This window comes from Chionomys nivalis, chromosome 21 (assembly GCF_950005125.1).
Source record: "Chionomys nivalis chromosome 21, mChiNiv1.1, whole genome shotgun sequence".
Classification (NCBI taxonomy): Eukaryota; Metazoa; Chordata; class Mammalia; order Rodentia; family Cricetidae; genus Chionomys; species Chionomys nivalis.
Window position 1 is genome coordinate 11,843,113 of NC_080106.1, and position 16,120 is coordinate 11,859,232.

At 49.4% G+C, this 16,120-nt stretch overlaps 1 protein-coding gene across 1 annotated transcript in view; it reads right to left on the reverse strand.

Annotated features, from left to right (window-relative positions):
* The window catches only part of Plcg2 (phospholipase C gamma 2), a 122,465-nt gene that overhangs the window by 55,897 nt on the left and 50,448 nt on the right, over window positions 1-16,120 (reverse strand). Inside the window, exons 3-7 of the mRNA XM_057753631.1 lie at window positions 15,013-15,162; window positions 13,224-13,317; window positions 12,239-12,286; window positions 5,647-5,731; window positions 3,107-3,190 (exon numbers count right to left, since the gene is read on the reverse strand). Of these exons, the coding sequence (XP_057609614.1) occupies window positions 3,107-3,190; window positions 5,647-5,731; window positions 12,239-12,286; window positions 13,224-13,317; window positions 15,013-15,162 (461 nt within the window). The remainder of the gene's footprint in view (window positions 1-3,106; window positions 3,191-5,646; window positions 5,732-12,238; window positions 12,287-13,223; window positions 13,318-15,012; window positions 15,163-16,120) is intronic.

A 16,120-nucleotide genomic window follows, 5' to 3' on the forward strand; every position in this document is an offset into this window, starting at 1 on the left:
ATGGGGGTGATTACAGCTGTCCGTGAACATAAATTGAGAAAGACCGCTGGGCCAGCCTGGGAAGGAGATGACAGCCATCCATTCCCTTCCATGGGATGCTACAGGGAACTGTGGACCCAAGAATGGACAGATCCCGATATGGACGGGTGGGTGGTTCTAAAAAGCCAAAACTCTGCAGGGCAATGGTGGTGCACACCTTTAATCCCAACACCTGGGAGGCAGAGGCAGGCGGATCTCTGACTGGAGGCCAACCTGGTCTATAGAATGAGTTCTAGGACAGCCTGGGCTACACAGAGAAATCCTGGCTTGAAAAAACAAAAATGAAGGAGGAGGAGGAGGAGAAGCCAAAACTCTGGGTTTTAAATGAAGGCTGTTAATTTTCAAATGCTTAAACCCTGGCAGACTCAGGATCAGTGTGGTATTCTGAACACCAGAGGGCAGCCTTCGACCCGGGTGTTTCCACAGGGTTCCACTTAGCACATCCCAGGGAGAGAGGGAGCAAAACACTCAGCGCAAACAGTATCTCCTTCCCCCTTCCTCCCCCACACCTTTCTCTCTTCCTCCCTCCCTCCATCCCTCCCTCCGTCCCTCCCTCCCTTCCTCCCAGTCCTCTCCCTCTGTCTCTCTCTCTCCCCCCTTCTCTCCTCTCACACACTTTAAATTAAAAGAATTATAATAAAAAAAAATTCAGGCTATGGCCAAGTGTAGTGGCATTGAGGAAGCTAAAGTAGGAGAACAGTTCATTTGAGGACAACCTGGGCCACATAGCAAGTTCTAAGACAGCCTGGGCTACATAGTGAGGTCATTTCAACATGAAAAAGTCTAAAATTGAAATAAACCTTGGGCTGGGAATAAGACCAAGATTGCCTTGGCCATGGTGTCTCTTCACAGCAATAGAACAATAACTAAGACAGAAAAGACCTTAAGTGTCCTTAATGGGACATCCTAGTAGGAACATGGGAGGCAGTGGCAAAGGGCATGTGTTACGTACATGTGGTCCTGGGTTTGGTCCCAGCACCAATGAGAGAGAAAATAAATAAATATAGCTCATGTGTAATTCGATTCCACCCACTCCCACCCCCACTGGCAGGTGAAGCAGCTGTGGGGCAGACCTTATTCTCAGGTTTTGCCTCCATATGCCCAACAGACAGCATTCTGAAGTTTCTAGAAACACTATGGTAAAACTTACAACTAGTTATTTGTTCATTTTTCTTTCTATTCATGTGTGTTTGTCTGTGTGTGGGTATATGTACATGAGTGCAGGTGTCATTGGCGGCCAGGAGAGGGCACTGTAGCCCTCAGAGCTGGAGTTCCAGGTGGTTGCACACCACCCCTCTGTGGGTGCTGGAAACTGAACTCCTCTCCAAGTGCCCCAGGCGTTCATAACCACCCCCACAGCTTGAACGAATGGAGCTTTGCATAGTCCAGGCCAATTAGCTAGGACAGCAGCTGTCAGCATCAACGCTCACACACACACACTGTCATTGTATGATGAAATGGCTGCATGCCTATGGTGGCCAGGGAGTGGAATGTGCTGGTTTGAATAAAAATGCCCCTAGAGATTCATGTTTTTGCATGTTGGTCCCCAGTTGGATAACTGACCGTAAGGACTAGGAGGTGTGGCCTTGTGAGAACAGGTGTGGCTTCATTGGAGGAAGTGTGTCACTGGCCATGGGCTTTGCCAGTCCCCCATTCCTTCCTGCTGCCATGCTCCCCACCATACTATAATGGACTAATAGTCTGAAACTCTAAGCAAGACCCCAATGAAAGGCTTGTTTTTAAAATAAGTATTGTCAAGCCGGTTGGTGATGGCGCACGCCTTTAATCCCAGAACTCAGGAGGCAGAGGCAGGTGAATCTCTGTGAGTTTGAGACCAGCCTGGTCTACAAGAGCTAGTTCCAGGGCAGACTCCAAAGCTACAGAGAAACCCTGTCTTGAAAAACAAAATAAATAAATAAGTGTTGTTGTCTTGCCTATGGAGTCTCTTCACAGCAACAGAACAGTGACTAAGACTCTAGTTGATGTTGGAGTGCCCAATCCACCATGCCAGGTGCCATGGAGAGCTGAACATGGGGAATTAGCCAGTAAGCAGCTGTCCTCCAAGGTTCCTGCCCTGACTTCTCTCAGTGATCCATCACAGTTGGGATGGGTAAGCTAAATAAACCCAATGAAGAGCCAAACTAGCAAGCCATGCAAGCCTCTAGACCGAGTTCAGTCCCCAGAAGCCACACAAAGATGGAAAGAGAACTGACTGACACAACATGCAAACATGCAAACTTAATCCTGTGTTTCGCCCAAAGAACACCACTAACAACCTCCTAAACGAGGAGAGACGAATGTGGCTTTCATGTCTCAAAGACACAAAGCTCACCTAGGTGGAGCCTCCATGCAGGTCACTCAGCAGGGCCCTAGAATTTAGCCAGTGTTAGTTAGGTCTAATAAACAATCTGGTGGCTTCAGCCAAACTGAGTTGCCAAATGCCATCTTCGGATCAAAATGAAAGGGCATCTTAATTCTAAAACAGCCTGATGCATCTACATAAGAAAAGGAGAAGTCGGAGGCCGGCTCTGGGGCTAGACTGCCTGCCTACCATGTACAAAGCCCTGGGTACCACTCTGATTCTATAACCTGACCACGGCAACTCACTCTATAATCCCAACACTCATGGGCTGGAGGCGGGAGGATTGGAAATTCAAAGCCAACTTTGCAGGGCAAGTTTGAGGCCAGCCTGGACTATAAGTGATCCTGTCTCAAAAATAGCTAAAGTAATGAAAATATAAACCCAGAGATGGTTATGAATAACTTGCTGGATTCCCTTCCAGAATGGCTTGATGGTGTTGTCTCAGTTATACTGTTTTATTTTCATGCACTTCAAAGTTCTGATCAAATTTATGACCATAGAATTCCCTCCAGGAAGGTCAGCAAGCCCCACCCACCCCCATACCGTCCCCACAGCTCTGCACGGTTAAGACAATTTGCCAGGCTCCTAAAGTCATCTACCGTCACGCTCATCTGTGCTTCTTTGACTCAGTGGGAAGCGGAACCCTTCCTGTGGGCTTCTCAGCTCTGCACCCGACTCAGAAACACAAGACGAGAGTCCTCTTACCGATTTTTGCTGGTCAAACATGAGCTTTTTATAGAAGAGATGGAACTGTTCAAAACTGAGCTCATCTTTCTGCGCACCAATTTCCTGTAAGTATAAAAGGCAAAAGTGATTGCATACAGCTAGGTGTCCACCATCACACCTCTGCCCTCTGCCCTCCGCCCTCCACCCTCTACACACAAACAGAACAGCTGGAGTCAACCCACAATCCTCTGAACCCCAAATGCCAGTGACTCCCCAGTCTCCTGCCTGTGAGAATACAGAGGGTGCCTACCCTTGAGTCGCAGGGAACCCCCGGAGAGAAGAGTCTTAGCCAGTTTTTCAAGAGCCACAGGGGATGACTCCCTTTTTTTTGGGGGGGGAGGAGATACTTTCTTTTAGATTGCCAAATTCAGATATACTGATCAAGTACACATTTCTGACTAACGTGTACATGTTAAGGAAGAAAATGTGTGTGTGTGTGTGTGTGTGTGTGTGTGTGTGTGTGTGTGTGTGTGTGTGTGTTGGAGTGGAAGTGTATGTGTGTGCCTGTGTATGGACATGTGTATGTGTGTGTATGTGTGTATCTGTGCATGTGGCTGTCTATGTGTGTGTGTCTGTGTTGGAGTGGAAATGCATGCGTGTGCCTGTGTGTGGACATGTGTATGCATGTGCATGTGCGTATCTGTGCATGTAGCTCTGTGTGTGTGTGTGTGTGTGTGTGTGTGTGTGTGAAGCCTAAAGGAAAACTTCAGTTGTCATTCCTCAACCAGCATCTACCATTTTGTGGCTTTGGTTGGGGGGGGGGGGGTGTTGTTGTTTAGTTTGGCTTTTTGTATCTAAAAAAAAAAAAAAAAAACCAAGGCTTCTCACTGGCCTGAAACACACCAAGAATGACAGGCCACCCGGCCAGCAGGTTCCAGAGATCCATCTTTCTCAGTCCCTCCAGCATAGGAATGACAAGAACATGCCAACCATGCCTGTTCTGTGCGTGCACACATGTATGGTACGGGCAGGATGCCACAGTGTGTGTAGAGGTCAGAGGACAATGTTACAGAATCAGCTCTCTCCTTCCCCCTTTACAGGGGCTCTAGGGATTGAACTCAGGCTGCCAAGCTTACAAGGTGGGCACTTTGATTCTCTGGGCCATATCGCCCCCCCCCCAAAACCTAGCTCCTTTGACATGAGTTCTGAGACTTGAACTCAGGTCCTCAAGGAACTGACTGGCTGAGCCATCATCTTCTCCCTAAGAAAAATGTATTCAAAAAACCTAACTCACTCAGTCAAGAGTCAGAGGTCAACCTTAATCAGCTGTTTTACGGCTTTAATCAACTCACTGGACTCTTTTAGACTCTTGGTTTCTTTATTTGTAAAACGGCAGCACTATCGCTGCCCTCATAGGATGTCTCGGAAACCAAGACAGTATCTTCAAAATGCCTGGCTCTTCAACTGCTTGAGAAAGCAAGACCGCATGGACGAGGTTTCTGCTCAGTGGTTAACAGCATGAATTGTTCTTGCAAAGGACCCAGTACAGTTCCCAGCACCCACATCAAGTGGTTTTCACAACTACTGCAACTGCACCTCCAAGGGACCCCAAAGCCTCTGCCTCCACATGCACCCACACACGTACATACCCACACATACATAGAATTTAAAATTGGATTTAAAAGAAAGCAAGATTGAGAATCGTATAGGGATTAACGACATTTATCTCTTCTCCCTCTCGATATCTCAGATCTGCTTTCTGCTGTAATGAGTGGAGAACGGGGTGAAAGAGCAGGTCCGAGGATGGCACAGTCCACATCAACAAGGTTTGCTGTGCTGGGAGCTCACTGGTACCCAAAGGAATGCAGTTGTCCTGTAAGGGGAATCCCATGGATGGCAGCTGACACAAACACAGCTAAGTGAGACTCCTGAGGGGGCTCCTGGGATCCAGTGTGCATTCCCTGACAGCATCTGTCTGTGGTGAGAAAGATGCACCAGCTCCATCCAGCCCTGCCCCACTGCACCCAACATTCAAGGGGCAGAGAGACTCCGCCGGCTGCCCCACCCACAGCTCCAGTGCAGAAGAACACAGCAAACTTCAGGGATGGGGGAAGGAAGGACAGAAAGTTAGAAGAACGAGTGGTCAGAGAAAGAGGACAAAAACAAGAGTCAGGCCTAATGAGTATACAAAACACGATGGCAGATACCTCTGGTACCCGCTAGAAGGCATCTGTCACAGCATTTTACAATGGGCCTGTATGTTTCTGTTGCTAAGGTAAGAGACTGTGGGAAGGTCCTGGGAATGGTGACAGACAGAGTAGTGGGGACAGAAACACACAGATGTTCCAAGTCCCACAGTCCAGCAAGCTAGGCTCCGCTCGCTCCGTCCTCGGCAAGTCCTCAGAAGGGCCCTCCGACAGCCACGGGGCTCCACGGGCTGGGCCGGGGTTGATGAGCTCCAGAGGCACTGGACTTGGTTGGGTGCCAATCCACAGAGCCCCAGGCCAGCATGGATCTCTGAATGAGGCACTAATCGGGTCTGAGTTCGAGTTCCCCGGCTGAGCTTCTTTGTGACTTACCACCAGCTTGTCCTTGAGGAACTTGACGTTGCTCACTTTGAAGTTGACCAGGGGCAAGATGGCTTTCAGCTCTCGGAGGCTGATGCTGCAAAGAGAAGACCTCGGGTTCATCAGCCTCGGGGTTGGGTGGGAAGGGTGGCACAACCCCATCAACACCCACCTTGATACCCCTCCATGAGAATTAAATAAGATACTATGCCGGGTAGTGGTGGCGCACGCCTTTAATCCCAGCACTTGGGAGGCAGAGGCAGGAGGATCTCTGAGTTCGAGGTCAGCCTGGTCTACAAGAGCTAGTTCCAGGACAGGCTCCAAAGCTACAGAGAAACCCTGCCACGAAAAACCAAAAAGAAAAAGGAAAAGAAATAAGATACAAGGGGGCCGGAAGGAAGGGACAGCCTGGTGAGGCTGCTCCCTACCCCTTGGCGAAGGTGGTAGACAAGAGTCACGTGGTAGAAGACATCTCTGGACGCAAGTCCTGGAGGAGACCCAATATGGGCACAACACTATGAGCATCAGGCACCCGAAGAAGCTCAGAAACAAAGCTCATGGGGTTTCAAAGTAAAGTAAACCAGAAAGGGGCGACGGAAAGACAGACAGTACTGCTATGTGCCGGGAAGTTCGTCATTGTCCTCACCCAAGCCGTGGCTCCTCCCTACCCTACTCACCTCTTCCTAGACACACAAACAAAACACCAAATTCTGGACCCAGGCTTCAGAGTAGGTGGGGGCCGTGGCTCAAAAGGATAGAGGGGGATGGGGGTAGACAGTGCCAGCCTAAATCCAAACCAAATTCTACAACAGTCATCAAGCCAGAACACCTGAGAGTGGAATCTCCAGGAGATGCTCCTGAGCTTCTGGAAGTTTCTAGTAAAGAGGAGAGCAAGGGTTAAAGAGGAAGTGGGAACGATGAAGTTGATGCTAATGGGGCCCTTGGGGGTGGGGCTCTGCTTCCTGAGGTTCAGCTATGTATTCTCCAGCTTCTAAGGCCTCATGAGGCAGCCTTAGGGCCATCTCCACAGGGGAAACTGAAGCTCAGAGAGGCCTGCTGTCTGAGTAGTATCAGACCAGAGTCATTGCAACCCAGGACAGCCACAGTCAGTGACCTTCTGGACACCAGAGATGAGGGTGACAGACGGGTCCTTCTGGCCAGAGACCCAAGCATCCAGCAGATCTAGAGAGGGCTGCACTCTCAAAGAAGGACCCTGCCACCTGTGTCCCCATACTGTCAGCTTGGCCTTTGTCCTAATATTCCAAAGAGAGCCACGTGTGTGATTTCACTTTACTGCTGCAGCCTCTGCCCGACTTCTTCCCACCACTTCAGTCAGGCCCTGCCTGCACGGTGCTGCCCTCCCCTCCAGCACAAACAGCGCTCAAGGCTCTTGTGGCACGGAGAAGCACACGGGGATCCAAGAATGTTAACACATAGGGCTGTCTCTTCAAGGGAAGAGATGCATAACCTGTTTTCTGCCCAGAAGGCTGGGAGTGGCTAACAGCCTGGTGACCTCTGCACCACCTGTACCACAGGCCACACCTGGCTCCCCAGACCCAGATGTTTATCTCAGTCACCTCCTCAGACCCTTATCTTAAGCATTGTTCCTCAATTTATGAAATCCATCTCTCTGGAAGGGGTCACATGTACTTTACAAAGAAGTTTCAATGTGGCCATGCCTTAAGCTGTATCGTACACACGGGATTGAGTTATTTATCACAAGGAATCTTTTTCCAAATTGTGTTGTATGTAAATATGCCTAAAATAAACTGCCTGGTGTTAGACTCTCAACGTCTGAACAGACACCAGCTACTGACTCCTGCAGAACTAGACTTCCTTCTTGCCTCACGTGGATCAACGCTGCTGCCCATGCTGTTTGCAGAGACCCCCGCAGGCTCCCATCACTGGACACCCCCAGTGGGCCAAGAAGGCTGACTGCATAGAAGCCAGTGGACTACAGAAGATGTCTCGCAGGGTAAGTGACACACCCTTTGGCCAGGGCAGGACGAAGACGGGGAAGCAGCAGGTGACAGACGTACGGCAAGACACAGGAAAGACTGAGACTATGCAGGTGAAAGAGGAAGAAGTCAGACGTCCCCAGGAGGAGCCCAGGAAAGGAAATGCCCACATCTGGAAGCTAAGAATAAGGAGGGGACCCAAGAGTCAAGGCAGCCGCTTAGGGTCTGACTCATAGAGCAGGTGCAGGGGCCGTGAATACCCGGGACATTGAACCCAAACACTCCAACCCGACACCTGTCCAAAGACACCACTTCAGACAACAGAGGCACTGGCTAAAGGGCTCCTTCAGATTCTTCATGCTAGGAACAACTGAGGCCCCTTCCAGAACTCCCCCCCCCCACCTCCAACAACACACATCCAGTCCAAGCACTTCCCAGCAGCTAGAAGGAGGGAAGGCAGCAGCTCTTAGCTGCATCCACCTCTGTCACTCCCAAGAGATGGAGAGAGTATCTTCCTCACAGGCCCATCCCATGCCAGGGGCCCCCAGGATGCAGTGACAGGTCCAAGCATACAAAGGAGAGAGCTGGTGGGCAGTACCTGCCTTCCCCTGGAGGGTGAGCCAGCCTGCTGCCTGCACTCCCTACAGCTATCAGTTTTTTCTCAGTCCCCAGCATCCGCTTCCTGGACACAAACCTAGTGAAACCCTATGTCAAAAGGAGGCGCTGGAACTGGAGAAGTTACAAATAGCTGCTCTTTGAGAGGACCTGGGTTCTGCTCCCTGCACCCACATGGCAGTTCACAACCATCTGTAACTCCTGTCCCAGTGGACTCTACCTTGACTGCTTGGGCACCAGATAGACACACACTGCACATGCATGCATACATGCAAACAAAACACTCATACACATAAAATAACCTCTTTTTCTAAAACAAAAAAAAAAAAACAATCCCATACCCAAAACGCTGGCCAGGGCAATGGAATGGGCACAGGTGTGGCCTCCCCACTATTAACCACACGAAACCTATTTGCATCCAGGAGCTCCCACCTGCAGTGCTCCGCCTCCCCCACATCCCTGCAGACCAACAGTCTTCCCTCAGTCCCAACAGAGCTGAAGAAGGAAGTCTGTTCTGCTTATGCAAATTCAATGGTATCAGGGGGGAGGGGGAGGCAAAGATGGAGGGAGAGAGAGAGTTGGCAAGGATGAGGAAGAGACAGACGTGTGTGAGGGACTGTGTGAGGACACCACCATCATGGAAAATGGCTCAGGAAGGAGTTTCTCAGAATGTTAACCAGCAGGAAGAGTGGGTACCCCAGCAGGTGTTCCCCATGTGTGCACCACGAGTCACTACGGCAGAGAAAGCCCAAGAGTGAACAAGCTTCAGGATAGTATTCAGTCTCAAAAAAAGAAGGCAATTCTGCTCCTCCAGAGACTGAGGCAGGAGGATCACAAGTTTAAGACAAGACCTGCTGCCTGGACAGCCATGCGAGACCTCGTCTCAAAGAAAAAGTAAGAAGGCCGCAGATATAGGGGTACAGCTCAACGGGAGAGGGCTTTGCCCACAGTGTGGATAAACCCTGAAGACCTTATTCCAAGTGAACTCAAATCAGCAAGAGCGCAAGGGGCAATGGATTACAACTGCATTTATAGGAGGCACCGAAAGGGATGAATCGTACAGAGCAATGACTCCCAGGAGTCCGGGAGGGAGGGGCTGGGAGTAGGAGTTTAAGGAGAACTGTGACAATGGGATGGAACTCACAGCCAGCACTGGATACGCAATGTGGCAACAGTTGCACAACACAATTAACCCCACAGAACTGTGCACTTAAACCCCACTTAAAAGGTAAGCATGCGTGATGCGGCTACAAACAGGCCGTCATCCTCAACACACTGGGCTGCCTTAGGCAAGTGACTTGACATCTCTAGGCCTCCGTGTCTTCATTGTAAGATGGGGGCCTAGCTCAAGAATAGGCTGGGAGCATTTGCTCCGCACAGTGGCTGTTGGCGAGCGAGTTCTCCCCGAAAGCCAGCTGCTACCTTTTTACTCGGGGAGAAACCGAGAAGCTGGACAGGGCCTGGGCCAAGGAAAACACCTGGAGTTCGAGCTAGGCCAGTCCATTCTTGCCCTTGGCAGCTCCTGGGTTTTCAGCCGGGAAACCAGGCTTAGTCAGCGACTGTAGGCGACAGGAAAGGGAGGGAAACTGGCCAGACTGCCCTTTCTGCTCTTCCTGAAGCGCTTCGGTCAACGTTCCTTTTGAAATATCCCTGGAGCCTCCTGGAGAGGGTGGGGCTTTCCAATTCTCAGTGTTGACAAGCAGCAGGGACTGCTGGAATGGAGCTGGGGGAGAAAACCGGGGGGGGGGGGGGGAGGGAGGCACAGCCAGGGACCACTGCCAGAAACAGGTCCCCTCTTGGCTGATGGGAAGATGGGGTTCTAGACAGGATTTAGAGAATCCAACCTCCACAAGAGACAGGCGTCCATCTCTGGCCCCAAAGAAGAGACAGAAGGAGACAACTCCATCACCATGGAGATAGTGGTGTTCAGAGCAGCACAATCTCAGAGAAGACAACATCCTAAGGCCTCAGTATGGAATAGTTCATAGTACCCGCTAGCTCCACCCTAGGACCACCAGAGGGCAGTCAGGTGCAGGTGGACATGAGATGATGGATGGGAGGAAGATGCAGAAGAAAGAACACATGGACATCGGGGTTACAGGTCACAGATGCCCCAGCTGGGTACACTAAACAAGAGAGAGAAGTGGACAGGAGATGATGGCAATGCCCAACGAGAGCAAGCCACCTTCACGACACAGGGACAAAACGGGAGAGCTGGTGTCCTTTTAGTTCTGCCTCAAATACGAAACCAAAAATAAAAGAGAAGGAACTTGTTTGTTTGTTTGAAACAGGGCCTCACGTGACCCAAGCTGGCTTCACACTTTATGCAGCAGGTGATGACCGTGACCTTCTGACCCTCCTGCTTCATTCGGTCCCCTGAGCGCTAGAATGACAGGCACTATACACTCTTCACGTCCACTCACATTGGGATGGAAGCTCGGGTTGCATGCACGCTAGGCAAGCATTACACCAACTAAGCCACATTCCAGTCTGAAAATAAGCTTTTTAAATTTAAAACAAAAGATCAAATGAGACAAGGATTATAGAGTTAACATTGTCTGGCTGCTATGTTCTCCACAGCTCTGTGAAGGGTGTTTTGGGGTTGTGTTTTGTTTTGTTGCTTTGTTTCGGGGGTTCGGTTATTTTATTTTATGTGTGTGAGTGTTCTGCCTGTGTGTATGTATGTGTACCACATGTGTGCCTGGTGCCTAGGAAGGTCAGAAGAGGGTGTTGAATCCCTTAGAACTGCAGTTATGAATGGTCATGAGGCACCATGTTGTGCTGAGAATCAAACCCTGGTCCTCTGCAAGAGCGAAGATTGATCTTTACTGTTCAGCCATCTCTCCAGCCCCTGAGTGGCTTTTATCGCTTCATCGTTAATCAGAACCAGGAAATAAACAGAAAGATGGTCAGTCACCAGCACAGAAAGAAATGCAAATGTATGCAAAAGATCCCATGGCTATCCATCCTTCAGACTAACAAAGAACAAAGACAGAGCAGCGGAGGGAGTGGAGCAAGGAGACCACACCAGACCACAACTGGAACTCAACCCGAGGTTTTCCTAGCAGCCTCTTTCCTGAAATTCACACGAAATCAGGAGCTACTACACATCCGCCAATAGGGAAATAGTTCCTAGGTTAGCACTGCCTTCATCTAAGGAAAAACCCAAGCTGAAATCTGTTTAAAAAAAAATCCAGGCCTGCAGGTGTAGGTCTCTCAGACCAGCTACTCAGGGCACTGAGGCAGGAAGACTGAAAGTTCAAAGCCAGCCAGGGCTACAGAGTTAGAAGCCAGCCTGGACAATACAGTAAGATTCTGTCTCAAAAGAAAAAGGAAGAAGAAGGCTGCTAGAGACATTGCCTTGTGGTAGAGCGCCTGCCTAGAATCCATCAGTGAGGGGCTGGGGTCATGGCTCAGAGGTAGATGACAGCCTGGCATACAGTAGGCCTTAGGTTCAATACCAGGTACAGAAAGAGGGGGCAAAAAGAGGGAAGGGGGAAAGGTAGAGACAGAGGACTGGAGGGAGGGAGAAAATGAGGAAGGGAGGAGAGGAGGGAGGGAGAAAAGAAGGGAAGAAGAGAGGGAGAAAGTAGGGGAGGGAGAGAGGGAGGGAAGAAGGAAGAAAGGGAGACAGTGAGGGAGGGAAGGAGATGGAGGGAAGAGGAAGAGAAGAAGGAGAAAGAGAGGGAAGGGACAGAAGAAATGAAACCCAGTCTCTGACACAGAGCCCTGTGTGCTGACACAGTTCTATCTGCCAGGGTCTGTGAGATGCACTGAAGGGCATGTCATAACATCTCTTTCCCCTCAGCCTAGCCCAGCATCACTGAACAAAGCTCGCTGCCCTAGGACCAGTCTCTCTCAGGCACACGATGTTTCATGGACTGGGGCTCTCCATCACGCAGATGATTTGCTCACCATAGATCCCAGGATCTGAGACCCTTTCCACCACAGGACATGTACCATACGTGCTCCCCTAAAACAAGCAAGTATCGGAGTTCAAAGAAAACTGCCGAACTGTGAATCGTCCTTACCTGTTTCTTCTGGTTTGATCTACTGAATAAATCTGCTTTCTCAGCCAACTGCAAAGAGATTTGGGGTCAAAAGGAGAAAAACGTCAGAAAACACAGCAAGTCCAAAGAGAACCAAAGAACAAAGTCACCAAAATGAGAAGAGGGTCCCAACCCCGTCCACAAGGCAGTTTGGGAGCCAGCCTCCCCTATGGCTTGAGACCTCTCTCTGAAACCAGAGGGCCCGTTCACGCATGAGATAAAGTGGGGTGTCCACACAGAACAACTCCCTGCCACTAATTCCCAAAAGCAAAGAAGAAAGTGACCCAGCCCAGAACCCTGTGCACACATGTCACTCTAAAGAGTGAAGTAGAACGTGACCCAGCCCGGAATCCTGTGCACACATGTCATGCTGAACTTGCCACCATGGGGTGGCTGTCCCCAGACTCAGCTTCGGTCCACTTCATCCATCATTAAATCCTTGCAGGAGAAAGACCTACCCTTCACACATACATGTATGCACAGACCCACACACAGATGCCTACATACCTATATACATGAGCACACATGTATATGTATCTCTGCGTTGTATGTGTATGTGTGTATATGTATACACGCATACACTGTGAACACATGCAGATATACAACTATCTATGCATATGCAAATATGCTCACACATACACGCACATGCACATAAAAGGCATATAGAAACACAGACATGAACAGATATTTAAATGCATGCAGATATACACAGAAAGATTCATACGCACATACACCAATGGGTGTTTCCACTTGGCTGAGGTACCCTGCTCACACCAAAGGCCAGGGCTAAACACTAGGGGGAGAGAGACTCTCATCTGGAACATTGGAGAGTCCTCAGTCACTAACCAGTACTGCCATACAGGGTGTGATGAGCGTGAAGCCTGAATGTCCATCCCATTTGCTCCCTTTGGTCTACATTCCCAAAGGCCCCAGAAGAAAGGAGGAAGAGAACAAGGAAGGTGTGTACCTTTCAATCATGGTGGGAGTAGATGCGCTCATCGCTTCCTGATGAAGGATCTTCAAGCCAGAGAGCCACTTCATTGCATCCTCCTTTGAGTCAGCTGTAGACAGAATGGGAGAGAGAGAGGACTGTAGTGGCATTTCATTTGTATTTTAATAAATAGAGCTTGCCTGAAGATCAGAAAAGTAAAACAGCCACACTGGCCAGACTTACAGACCAGGCAGCAAGGACACACACCTTTAATCCCGGTAGCCATAATGACACACACCTTTAATCCCAAGTATCTTGCCACAGAAACCAGGCAGTAGCGGTACACACCCTTAATTCCAGAACTAGAGAGGATGTTAAGACAGGAGGAGGCAGCTCTCAGGCTCAGTCTCATTCAGAGGTTTCCTGGAGGCAGGATCACCATTTTCAGACTGAGGCAAAGAGTGAGTGGCTGGCTGTTTTGTTTTTCTGACCTTCAGGTTGAACCCCAATATCTGTCTCTGAGTTTTTATTAATCATGCTTGAGAGGGTGTGTGAACCCCTGGGTGACTTCTGTTTCCACTAGAGGCTGGAATCTGGGACCTTGTGAATGGTATCTCTACCACTGGGCTATAAGCCCAGCTCACTCTTCAGCTTTCTGATGGACACACCACAGGATGGCCAGAAATCTCATCTCCACATATGTGAGTTTATATGTTCTCAAACATGTGTTATATGTACATATTGCTGTGTGCATATTGTGTTACATCATGTATACAAGCATTGTGTAGTATGTGTATGCTGTATGCATGTGAATGCAGTGCATGCATGTGTGTGCTGTGTGTGTATTTCCATGTGTGTTATGTGCATACATCAAAGTGTGTGCTACACATAGGCATCTGTGATATGAACATGCATGTATATGTGCTTATATGCTATGTGGAATCAGGTGTGTGTGTTTGTACACGTGCGGTGTGTACATGCACGTGTGTATTGTGTATGTGTCATGCGCATGTATTGTGTATATTTGTTGTGTTCACAAGTATGTGCTGTAAACATGCGTATGTGTTGTGTTCATGCATACACGCACATATACATGTGTATGCATACATAGCTGTGCAATGCACATGCATGTATATGTATGCTAAGTATGATTATGCACATGCATGTGTGTAGTTTTGTGTTCTGTGTGTATAAGTGTGCTGTGTGCATACATATGTGCACTGTGTGCCTGAATGTATATGCATGCTATGTACATGTCTGCACATGCATATATGTGTGTACTATGTGTATGCATGTTCTGTATGTATGCATGCATGCATGCATACTCTATTCTATAAGGCATGTGTACGTGCTGCATAAATGTGTGTGCTCTGTGCATGCATCCGTGTGTGCTGTGTACATGTGTGCACATGCATATATGTAGGTTCTCTGTGCCTGAATATGCACCCAAGGTCTCAAGACACTCCATCCAGATCAGTCTTTGCTGTGCAGCAGCTGCTACAGGAAAGCAAGTGACATTTTTGTCCAGCAGAGCCTAGCCTGCAGTGACCACACTAACCACCTTATTCAACCTCAGCTTGAGCCAGGCCAGCACACAGCATACTTCTCACAACGTCCCAAGCAAAAAGCCACGTCATTCCCCCCAGTTCACAGCCAAGCAAACTGCTGCTCGGAAAGGTTAAATGCTGTGCCCAAGACACAACTCAAGACGAAGTGTCGAGAACACGTACTAGTGGGCATACAGATACGAATATCCTCTCCCAGAGACCTCTCAGAAGGAAAAGGAGGCCCAGGGAGGGAGCTGAGCAGACAAATCTGCACCCACTTGCCAAACTGAGCGTGCTGAGGACGAACTGGGTGCCATAGAAGATGGTGAAGCAGCACTCTCCCTTGTGGCGGGAGACCGAGGCCTTGGCTCGCTCAAAATCCTTGGAGTTCTTCCCCGGACGGATTTCCTTTATCTCCATGATGTCCACTGAAAGGAAGCAAACACAAGCCCATCACCATCCCCATATCACAGCAGAAGAGGGTCCAGACACATCCTGCCACCCAAGCACCTCTGTCCTAGAAGACAGCTGTGAGTCCATCTCTGCACCTGAGTCCCATCTGAGCTCTGGGCCCAATCCTCTGGAGTGTGAACAGGAAACTGAAAGCCACCAGGTATCTGCCACCCCCAACAAGCCCAGGGGGAGGAAGGGTGCTGTGCTGTGCTGGTCTGAATAGGAATGGCCCTCTTAGACTCAAGTGTTTGAATGTGTGACCCACACGGAGTGGCACTACTAGGAAGGGTGGCTTTGTTGGAGTAGGTATGACCTTATTGGAGGAAGTGTGACACTGTGGGGGCAGCCTTTGAGGTCTCACATGCTCAAGCTACCGCCCAGTGTGGCACACAGTCTCCTTCTGCTGCCTGCAGATCAAGATGTAGAAACTCTCAGCTCCTTCTCCAGCACTATGTCTGCCCGTGTGCCACCCTGTCCCACCATGGTGAAAATGGACTGAACCTCTGAAACTGTCAATCAGCCCCAATTAAATGTTTTCCTTTGTAAGAGTTGCTGCGGTCATGGTGTCTCTTCACAGCAATAAAAACCATGACTAAGACAGGTGCTACAATGTGAACATTAAGTGTACCCCACACTCGTGTGTCAGAGCTTGGACCTGACACAGGAAATAGTGATCAGAAGCGGGGCCATGGAGGTGACAACTAGTCCATTGACAGGTGTGAACCTAGTAGTCTATTGGGGGTGCTAGATAGGAGGTAGGGCCTAGCTGGAGGAAGTAAGTCATTCCCCCACCCTCTTCCTGGTCACCATGAGACGAGCATCACTGCTTCCCACCATGACAAAAACAGACTAAAGCTCTGAAACTGTAAGCCAGCCCCAATGAAATGTTTTTCTTCATAAGAGTTGTCGTAATTATGTGTCTCTTCACAACAG